We start from the raw sequence: 12,071 nt of genomic DNA on the forward strand, positions 1-12,071 counted from the left end.
TTATTTCTTTTGGCGGGGAAAAAAAAATTGTTTAACATTTAACTTTTTCGTCACAATAAACAAATTCGTCGCAATGGTTTCGTCGCAAAAAACATGGCGGGAAAAAATTTATTTCTGGTGGGAAAAAAAAATTTGTTTAACATTTAACTTTTTCGTCGCAATAAACAATTTCGTCGAAATGGTTTCGTCACAAAAAACATGGCGGGAAATTTTTTTTCCCCAGCGGGGAAAAAAAAATTGTTTAGAAAAATAAATTGCGACGAAATATTTTCGTCGCAAAAAACATTTTTTTAGAAAAATCAAAAATATAATTATTTCGTTGCAATAAACCGGTTCGTCGTAAAATTTTCGTCGCAAATTTTTTAGTTTGACTACGAAAGTCAAAAAGTAATTTCTTTTGTCCTTTAGTGGGTTTTTTGCGACGAATCGCAAAAAACCAGATTTCTTGTAGTGAGGTTAGGTAAAACATGCAGTATATATCTATCTTAGGTAAAGCAGGGGGAAACTGACGAGTTAACCAATTCCTCCACCCCGCTTCGCTTTCTTCTCTTACGATATTGACGTTGAGAAGTGCATTGATTGACTAGTTAAAAACACCAATAATGGGTAGCTAAAGAATAACAGGCTCACATTTAAGGCCCTTTCAGGTAGTTTTCTTTGTAAGTTAGTGGGGATTTACCTATTCCTCAAGAGTGGACTGAAGTCTATCGGGGGAGGATGTTATAGGTGTATGTAAAATTCAGGAGAGGTTATGTAAAATTAATGGGGCTATATATGTTTATCAAATTCAAAAGTTTAATTTGTAATTTTTCTTAAAATGACAGTACCTAAGCTAAGATAAAGTCAACGGATCATTTTCCCTTAAACCAAAATGATGTTTTAATATTAACTGTCGTTGTTAAATGGTTTCTGTGGGGTCTGTATCGATAGATTACAAACATCCACTACACATGACATTTCGGATAAACATTCATATTACAGTAGTAGATTTTATTCTTTGTACCAAGAATTCATAACAAATTAATTAGCTAGGTTACATACACCTTATATAAGCAGAAAAAAGAAACTCGATCGCTTTATTGTATAAATATTAATTACAGTACGTACGTACGTAATTAGTAGCGAGTAATTAAAGTACGTAATGTATCCACAGAAACAATATACAGTATATAATTAGAGTACGTACGTCTTCCTAGCTACTCTTCCACAACCCGGCCTATAGCTAGATCGATATATTAATTTCATTGGTGAAAAACGGTGACATGAAATTCAAGAATGGCATCACCATTTGTAGCATTAAAGAAATTAACGTTAGCGATAATAAACCCATTTGCCATCCTAAACCTGCCCCGGCCACCAACTATGGAAAGCTCTTTCGTTTCGATCACCATAAGATCTCTTGAAAACAGGCATATGGAACTCCCATTGAACTCCCCACTCGTAAACTCCAAATCGGCATTGAACAGCAAGGTCCACTCCGCTGGTACTTGACGACTTACTGAAGCGTAAAACCCACGTCCAGTACCAATAACCTCTGAATTTAGGTCGGGTCCCACCGTGAGCAGGTCATCAAACACGTAAACTGCTCCAAACGGGCCTACGTTGCCTTCTTGGACAACTACTCCTTTTGGTGCTGCCACGAGGACGGACGAAGGGTTGTTGCCTGAAATGATGTCGTGCATGAAGAAATGGAGATTGGTTTTTTTATGGGTAAGTGGAACAGGAACTGTGTGGCTCTTGGAGTAATATTTGCCCTTCACCGCCGCGGGGGAGCAAGAGCTCAAGAGCAGAAGCAAGCATGCAAAGATAACTAGTATAATTTTCATCATTAATAATTAATTGTTCGATCACAATTGTATACAGCTTGTGATATTTACATACATTTATATAGGGGAAGCTTAGAACCTCTTTTTTTACTAATTAACAAATCAGTACGTACATATGTTTTGACTATATATATATCAGGCTAGGCCGGTATCAAATTAATATTACCCTTAAATATAATGGGTACGACGTAGTTACGTACACTTATTAATCTCTCTCAATATCAACTTCGAATTTGTACACGTACGTAGATCGAGGGATCATAAATTAGTAAGTAGTAGTTGAATATATATATATATTATTGTGGTAAATTATATACAGTTTTTAATTAAGCTTATAAATTAAGCAGGTTAATATATATGGTTCTAATTAAAATATACGTATATAAAAAATGTTGTATTATATTAAGCAGTTTATATTACTAGCTCGTATTTTTTAGGTAACAATCAGTACTATTTTTATTGTAAAATAAACTCATGCATGTTTGAAAATTGATTTATTAAGCAGTTTGGTTCCATGCATATATGCAGCGCGCACAGAAATGGGCGCATGGGAACAGTTCTTTGACCGGATATATGGATGCATGGTTATCACTAGTTTTAAATCCATCAAATTCTAATTGGAAAAGTAGACCTTTGAATAGACTTTTCAATTCTTATTAATACCTTTTATTTTATATATCGAGTGGCTTTATTAGATTGGAACGCAACGTATACGTGTGAAGACTAAAATGTGTACGTATTTCTGGTTGCCTTCGTTCGGCTAATTAGGTTCAAGCCCGACAGAATGATAGTAGGAGAACCATATATTAACAAGGACGGATGATAATTTTCAAAAAAGAAAAAAAACGACTGATGATCGATAACCCTGAACGAAGGCAACCCGAAATACGCATTCTCCACACGTTGAGTTCCAATCAAATTAAGCCACTCGATTAATGTCTACTTTTTGTATCCCAATAAAATTAATTTGATGGGTTTAAAATTGGGAACCAAATATCAACGTACGTGCTAGCCTGCTTGGTAACTTTCTCTTCCGGACTTCTTTCTTGTTCGTGGGCCGGGCCGGCCTGCTGGAAAAGTTGTCTTAACGAGCTAATGGCAAATACATCTAAAATATAAATGCAAAATTAATGGATCTACTCGTATCAGTGAGAGTCTGTCAAATGCCCACATATCTCTCACGTGGAGGGACCAATCTTGCATGAAGTTAACGACCCTCACTAACGATTTTTTTAATTTTAGACTAAGGATGAAAAAATATCTTGATTTAGGGACCCCATTCCTAGTGAATGTGAAAAGAAACTCCATATACTCCAAAAATGAACAAACCATGGTGACAAATTTTGCAATTAAAAGAATATATATATTACTAAAGAGTCAACCTTAAATACTCGGTAATGTATTACACTCAAACCTCAAAAGTTACACACGGGTCAGGCTAGCTTCAACCTTAGTCATAAGACTTACAACGAGCTTAAACTTTAAACTAGACTTGGTTCTTTTACACCTTTACCTTAGTCTATGTTTAATATTTAAATGTTTGAGCATGGATTGTTAAGCTCAATCAAAAATGGATTTAACCACGAAAATCATCAAGATCTCCTCAATAAGAGTGCAAACCCACTAAGTTCTTGACGAACCTAAGGTGGATGATGATTTTCCTAAAGAGATGTTTCGATCTTTGGAGGATATGAATATTATGTGATGATGAATGTAATGAATATTGAATGTGTGTAAATGTATGAATTGAATGAATCCTCTCCGATGATTATGAGAATTTATAGGCTTCCAATTAGGGCAACTTTGTACCTTGGGCCTTACCAAGTATAGGCCCTGGCCCAAATTCCAATGAGAGTACGAGGTATAGAATATCCAAGGATTATTAGGTGTCAGTCATAATAATAAATGTACTAACATTTAGACTTGTAATCTTTGTCTCTGTCTTAACACTTTCTTTTGTCTATCCTTAAGCTTTCCTGGATTTCAGTCCAAGGTTTGGAATTGGAAGCCCTTGCCTTCCTTGCTTGTCTAGCCTTAAGCTTCCACTCTAAGGTTGGAAGTCTTTCCTTCCTTACTTGTCTAACCTTCCACTCTGAGGTTGGAAGCCTTTTCTTCCTTACTTGTCTAGCCTTCCACTAGCCTTCCACTCTAAGGTTGGAAGCCTTTCCTTCCTTACTTGTCTAACCTTCCACTCTAAGATTGGAAGTCTTTCCTTCCTCACTTGTCTAGCCTTCCATTCTAAGGTTGGAAGCATTTTCTTCCTTACTTGCTTAGCCTTCCACTCTAAGGTTGGAAGTCTTTCCTTCCTTACTTGTCTAACCTTCCACTCTAAGGTTGGAAGCCCTTCTTTCCTTACTTGTCTAGCTTTCCACTCTAAAGTTTTTCCACCTTAAGCCTTTCCAAGGTTTTTCCACCTTAAGCCTTCCCAAAGTTTTTCATAAATATATATTTATTTGTATATATTTATTTATTTTTATTATATCCGAAATATAAAAAATTGGTTAGCTTAGTTCGAGTGTGGGTGTAAATTGGACCACACCTCATTATTAAACATGCATGAGTTTATTTATTATTAGTAGTATTAGGAAAATGATAATGACAACCCTAAGGATTGTCATTATTATCTTATTACATGAATAAAAATTAATACTTAATACAAAAAAACCCACCTTCTGAATTTTTGCATGATAAAGTACAAATTTTAATACACCAAAATAATTTTTATTGACATCTCTAAAGGTTGTCATGCATTAACAAAATTATTATTATTATTATTATTGTTGTTGTTGTTATTATTATTAATAATAATAAAGCTACTTAATCCAAAAACGAAGCTTCCCGTTTTCAATGGTTGAACTTGATAAATTAACTTGAATAGCATTAATTCAAAATCCATTTGGTAAATGTTTTCTCTTAATTATAAACGATAGAAACCAGGTCCGTCTCGTAGATTTTAGGCCATGTGTTGTAGTACTTACAATATACGCCTTTTTGTGATGTTCCCATTAAGATTTACAATTAACTAGCTTATAAACCCGGGTGATACCCGGGTATATATATTAAAGATATTAAGGTTATGAGATACAAAAAGATAAATATAAAAAACAACACTGGTTACATATTTATAAAAAATGACAATAAAAATAAAGAACTATACGATTGTAAACATGCTATAATTGGATTTTTTTTTATGTATAAAATGACCAACGTAAAAGTGTTGACCAGATTAATGATAATTCTACATATTATTTCGTATGCTATAAACATGTCTAACTGTTATTAATGAACTTATACTAATAAATAATAATAACGAAACAAACATAGTTATGATTACAAAAATAAATTGGATATAAATTATAATGTATCATATGTTTTTTTGAAATTATATTTAAATTGTAAGAAATGATAATGAATAAGTTAAAAAAAATGATAATAGACTTAGTGAGAAGCATTTGATAAGACATGACATATGGTTGAATAAAAAAAATATTACTTTACATTAGACTTAGTTAGACTTTAGAAAACTTCATAGTAAAAAAATTAAAAATAAAAAGTTAGAAGATGATCAATGTGATACAACAATTAAATTAAAAGAAATAGGAGTAATTATTAAAAAAAAAATTATAAGGATTGTTTTTATGTCATGAAAATATGAGATTGATCTGTCCGTACGTCTTTTTCTTTGGAAAGAAAGAGACTATAAGCAAAGTTTACTTAAAAAAAAACCTTCTTAAATCAACACTTATATATAGGTACCTACATCTGCTCTTTTAAATGCAGTTTTAGGTCTCACATCTGCTTCCCTAGCTCGGCTAGTAATCATTCATCTTTATACGGACTATTAGATATGAACAGAACTAAAGTTTTGGGCCCCAATTACAAAACAAGGCCTTGCTCAATGGAACAGGTTGCACACTGAGCTTGGCCCTATCGAAACATTCAAAACAACAAAAAGAATAATTTATTCTTTTATTGCAAAGATTTGATAAATAAAAAATTAACAACATTGCATAAACTTTAATCGAAGGAACTCGATATATCGTTTTACGTACATATATAGTACTTAAGACCAATAAAAAAAAAACCCAAATTAAGAGTTTCAAGTCAAAATTTCCATTCAAGCCTGACTTGTTAATGAAAAACGGTGACATGAAATTCAAGAATGGCATCACCACTTGTAACATTAAAGAAAATGGCATTATTTATAATAAACCCATTTGCCATTCTAAACTTGCCTCTGCCACCAACTATCGCAAGCTCTTTGGTTAACACCAAAGGATCTCTTGAAAAGACGCTTATGGAACTCCCATTGAACTCACCACTCGTAAACTCTAGATCGCCATTGAACAACAAGGTCAAGTCTGACCCACGGCTGATTGAAGCGTATAGTCCACGTGCATTACCGATAACCTCTGAATTCGGGCTAGGTCCAACCGTGAGTGGGTCATCAAACACATAAACTGACCCAAATGGGACTATGTTGCCTTCTTGGACAATTGTTCCGTTTGGTTTTGCAACAAGCACTGAGGAAGGATTTTTGCCTGAAATGATGTCGTGCAAGAAGAAATGGAGTTTAGTTTTTTTAACCGTGGTCGGAGAATCAACTACGTGGCTCCTCGAGTAATATTTACCCATCACTGTTGTTGTGGTCGCGGTGAAAAGAAGAAGAAGCAACCATGTACATGTACATATTACTAATTTTTCCATTTCTAGGCTATAGCATTTATGAGCATTTATGAGCAGTATCGTCGACTATATTTTATACACACAAGGTGATGGACACTTCACCTTTCATTAATGATATGAAGTCTACGATATAAACTAATTTTACAAGAATAAACAAGCTTAATCATTTCAAATAGAAAAAAGAAGAATGTACTTTAGTTGGAAAAAAAAAATGCTTAATCAGACAGGGAAGCCCACGTTCATAGCTTAATCGTGAAATTCATGTAGGACAAAAACGAACATATATAAAAATGATTAATTAACTTAACAAATCAATCTAACATTTGACATAATTATAAGGTGAAATTTAGAAAGAAATGAGTAGATTATATATGTCATGTGATAAAGTTTTTAGATTTATAATTTCGTTATAATCCCGTCTATTGTCTCTTTAGTTATCTATAATATATAATATATTTTAAAAATTGCATTTTATTTTTAAAAGTGTTGAAAAATATGTAATATTTTCACTTAACACTTATTAAAAATTTTCACTTGCACTACTCCTTAACACTAATAATTAAATTATATTATATATTAATCATTTATTTTTTAAAATATATATCCATTAACCATTTAAATCAATTACTTTCACATCAATTTTTTACATCACTTAACGTCTCATCTACCACCAATAATCACACTCACCACTACATTGTCACCATCACAATCAGTGATACATAACGCGAGTAACATGTTAATATTGTTACAAATGATGGCTGTAAAGTTGCTATAGAAAAATGTCAATAATAAATAGGTTATCTATTTTATTTTATTTTATTTTATATCTAAAAATGGATAGCGCGAGTATCATTATTTATTACTTTTGGAATGTTGAGTTGTTGACCTCAACTAATCACTTACAAACTTCCCACCTTCTCCACATGAAGTAGTCATTTTTATTCCGTTAAAAATGTCAACTCTTAGCCTGCCACATAATTACCATTATATATATACATATATATTACTAGGTGTTTTACCCGCACGATATGCGGTTATTAAATTTATTGTTTGAAAATAATTTTGACACAGATAATACAAAGAATTGGTTTAATGATAAAAAATTTATTTATAAATTACCGAGTATAATTTATATGTGTGAGTAACAAACAAACTTACATGTTAATAATTTTATTGAACCTGATTAAGTTGATTATACATGTAAAAATCTAAATAAATTTTTTTTTTTGGTCAAAATCAAACGATGATCATAACAAATTCCATAAACCCCAAAATAGTTTATTAATATTTATATTTGATGAGAATTTATTAAAATATCTTTGCCATATATAGAATTTTTGGAATTCATTAAATATGTTTAAATAAAATAATTATTATAAAAATTTATAAAAATGACACATGGGATAAAAGCTTATGTGTCAATTTTTAAAAATAGCTTTAAATTGAAAGAGGTCATAAAATATTAGGATAACTACTCTTTTAATAAATATATGAGTTATTACGAGAACCAAATATTTGTCGAGAACTACGAGAACCAATTTAGACCATTAGATTAGATTAACCAATGGTCATAAATACATTTCGCATTATAGTCGTGAAAATAAATAACCAAATCCTTATAAAATGAACAAGGGTAAACATGGAATATGAAATTAGCTCCAAAAGAAACGGCACATTTAATGGGTTATATAAAATCTCAATCTTTTTTCGTTTTAAACAATTCTGATTTATATGAATAATCTATTTTATGTTGTTCGTTTTTTATTTAGGCAAGTGCAAAGTGGGATTGTGGACCGAGATTGTGAACATATGTTTTTTATGTTTTTTTGAACATATTTGTCTTCAGGAACACATGTTTTTGACTTCTTGAACATGTGTGTCTTCTTGGACATATGTTTCGATTCTCTATACACACATGATATTAGTATTAGTTTTTTTTAACAGGTAAACTATATAAAATATGATAGAAGTATAGTTGAGGCACTGAACATATGTTTTTGACCTTGCGAACATGTGTGTTGGTTTCATATGTGTCGATCACATGTGCACACATGTTTGGATCGGTGTGCACATCTGTTTATTCATTGTTTTACATATGTTTGTTAGGTTCAAAGAGGTTATAAATTACTGAATGGAGCACGTATTTTGACATATGTTTGGTTTTTTGGGAGGATTAAACATCTTTCTCACACTTTGAACAAGAGTGATAAGGTTAGCTTTAATGGGCGTAAAGAATTACAAGCATCTCCAACACTTATTTGGAGTAACATGAAAAAAATCCATGAATGAAACAAAATTGGTGAACTAAAAGAAAAAACGATAAAGTAGGATAACATTTGTGACTTAAATTGAAGGTGCATCTTTGATCCTTGTTTTGCCCATTTTGCTGCAACTAGGGCTTCGGCTTCGTCTTTTTTCTGTATGTCATGGTTATCTTGGATCTCTTTATAATATTTGCACATACGCATTAGGCTTTTACGTTTCTTGAAATGCTTATCACCTAGATCGGAAAAATTTGCAACTATTTCTTCCTAAACCTGTGTTGTTAGCAGAAATCACAACTTACACATACATGTCTGCTTAAGATTCTATCACTGTGGGACTAGATTATAAAATTATAATCAATAAAGATGCATGAATAAGATTAGAATAGAGTTAAATTAGTGGCATATTTGGGTTGTAAAATGAAATCACTTGTTCATAAGATACAAAATTATCAATCGAGTAAATATAAAAAATTATAAAAATTATTGTAACAAAAAACAAATTAAAAAGAATGAAAAATAAAAAACCTTAAATCATCACACTACTACTCTGAACACCAACAATTTGATTCATATATTGAATCTAAACAATCCACTTCATGAATTATGATATCATTATTATAATTATTTTGAATCTTGATTTCTCTCTCTTTTGAAGAGAATCAATTTATAGAGTTTGCTGGTAAATCCCTTTGATGTATTGCCTATATCATGGATGAAAAAGGAAGAAATCTTTGTAATTGATAACTACATAAGCGTAAAAAAAGGGTGATGGGGAACGATTTAGATGTGGTTTTTTGTTACCATTTAGTTATTCATATAATTGTATTTATTAAATGACCAAACTATCCCCATAGTTTTTAATTAATAACTAGTTCTCGCGGTTCTCGACAATTTGGTGGTTCTCATTTTATCTTTTTACTATATATATATATATAATACTAGGATTTTTGCCCCGTGCGATGCACGGTTCTTGAATTATATTTTCAAAACTTTTAGTATTTAATCAATAAAATTTCTAATAAGCAACATTTAAATAAAAAATTATATAAAATTAATTGAAAATATTTAAAAATCTAATATTCAAAATTTTCTTAATATCAGATCCACTACATTAATAAGTGGAAAAACAAAATATTAGAATACATACATACATTTAGCAATAACAATTTTGTGAAATAAACTTGATATACTGACTTAGACACTTTGTACAAAGCACGTATTGATATAGACGTATTTATAGGTTAGTAATTAACAAACTTATATATTGAAAAAAGGTGCTAACAATTATTTATTTGGAAACAAATAAAAAGTTGACTATTTTATTTAATATATTGTTATTTTATTTTATTCATATTGTAACGAAAAAGGAATGTAGTATATATTAAATGGAAAAATTCATGGAGATGACATATAGAAAAAATCTTATGTGGCAAAGTATAAAGATAGTTTTAAGTTGAGTTTGATGACTTTAGAATGCTAGGATAACTACTGTTTTATTATATATATAGATATAGATAGATATGGATATAATATATATATATATATGGAAAAGGTTGTATTGAAAACTCAAAAAGTTGCAATAATCCTTAAAAAAATTCTATAAGCTAAAATTATTTAATATATACTCGGAACTGTTTACACATATTTATATTATTATATAATTACTTACATATGTTTATATAATTATCAATATTCATTTGATCACTACATATCTCATGAAAAAATTTATTTACAAAATATTTATGTAGATATGATCGATTTGTATACATATGCTCATTGCACTATATATTCATACACATATGATCATAGTTACCATGTCTCCACATAATTGTATAACACTTATGGTTATCGGGTATCCAATCAATTAATCCCCCAAACCGGGGAAGCTTAAGCGGAAATAATCGTAAAATTCAAAATTGTACCTAAATAACTTCAAAAATGATAATAATAATAATAATAATAATAAAAGAAAATAATCATCATGTAAAAAAAAATCAATGATTGAGCTTAATGGAATCTTAAGCGAGATGTAAAGTTCAAATTTTTTTCTTAAGCAATCAACAAATAAAGTCTGACAACTATGGAGAGGTCCAAATGGTGAAAGGACCATACCCATACTTGCTTAAACTAGCTAGGTTTGGTAGACCTATTCGTGCACAAAAAAGACAAGGTAGGGCAAACCCGGTTTGAAAAAACTGAAACTGAGCCTAAAAAAAACCCAGTATGGCACTACACGGTTTGGTTTTTCCCGGTTTGGGCATATGTACATTGTTACAACCGGGGTACAAAATTAGGTACTCAAAATCGGGATGGAAACCGGGTACGAAATACCGGTTGTAAACCTTGTTTTTTTTACTAGACGTTGTGTAACCGTTAGTGACCTATAGTTTACGTTAATGGAAGTTAGTTTCATCAAAAATCACCATATTACCATCCAAAAACTTGTATAAATAGGAATGTTAAGTTTTGATTAGTTACAACACACTTTTGCTTTAAAAAACGATAATAAAATGGCTACTAATTTCGCTTCACAATCACAATCCACCGGTGTTGGTTATTCAAATGAGGTAACGGTGGTAAAAATAATTTCATTAGCAATCATGTGGTCAAAAATCGAATTACAACTTAAAAAAAAATCAATTTTTACTAATTTTAGTGATTTTTTACTTAATTTTAAGTAAGTTATATGCAATTACTTGTAATTTTCTTTATCATTTCACTAGATATTATTAATTGGGGTGTATATTGGGGCCTAATCTTGAACCACTAAAATTTATATGTAATAACTTGAATTTTATTGAAATTTTAGTGAGTTTTGACTTAAACTTATATATAATAACTTGAATTTTATGGATTAGTTAACTAGATATTACCAATTGGTGAGTATATCGGGGTCTAGTCTTAAACCATTAGCAATCATGTGGCTAGAATTGAATTACGACAAAAATATAGTGTTTTTTTAATACAAAAAACGATTTTGTACCCGGTTTCAACCCGACCCAGTCTCCACTCTGATGGTACTGCCTTTGATGAGTTTTCTGTTTTGTGTAAATATAAAATATATATATGATATGAATTTGCAGAGAGAATTTCGTAAATTAAAAAGTGAAAATGCATACTCTGATTCATAGGTAGACTAGTATATATAGAGTACATAGTGAGATAAAAAAAAAACTGTTCCCATGTGACTCCACTCCTAGGTAACTTCCCCAACTTCTCCTTTTGCTTCGGTGAAACACACAACTGCCCAGTTTTTTTTATCTCATGACAAACTGACCAACTAGACTCCTAA

At 30.9% G+C, this 12,071-nt stretch overlaps 2 protein-coding genes across 2 annotated transcripts; both read right to left on the bottom strand.

Moving 5' to 3' along the window:
* Positions 1-1,241: 1,241 nt before the first annotated feature.
* Positions 1,242-1,826, bottom strand: LOC122610856 (dirigent protein 4-like). Its single transcript, XM_043783813.1, has one exon. The coding sequence runs from the start codon at positions 1,824-1,826 to the stop codon at positions 1,242-1,244; it is 585 nt and encodes a 194-aa protein (XP_043639748.1).
* A 4,131-nt stretch (positions 1,827-5,957) lies between these two features.
* On the bottom strand, positions 5,958-6,533 carry LOC122610857 (dirigent protein 4-like). Its single transcript, XM_043783814.1, has one exon. It carries the CDS (start codon positions 6,531-6,533, stop codon positions 5,958-5,960), a length of 576 nt encoding a protein of 191 aa, XP_043639749.1.
* Positions 6,534-12,071: the final 5,538 nt, after the last annotated feature.

This window comes from Erigeron canadensis, chromosome 8 (genome assembly GCF_010389155.1).
Source record: "Erigeron canadensis isolate Cc75 chromosome 8, C_canadensis_v1, whole genome shotgun sequence".
Lineage (NCBI taxonomy): Eukaryota > Viridiplantae > Streptophyta > Magnoliopsida > Asterales > Asteraceae > Erigeron > Erigeron canadensis.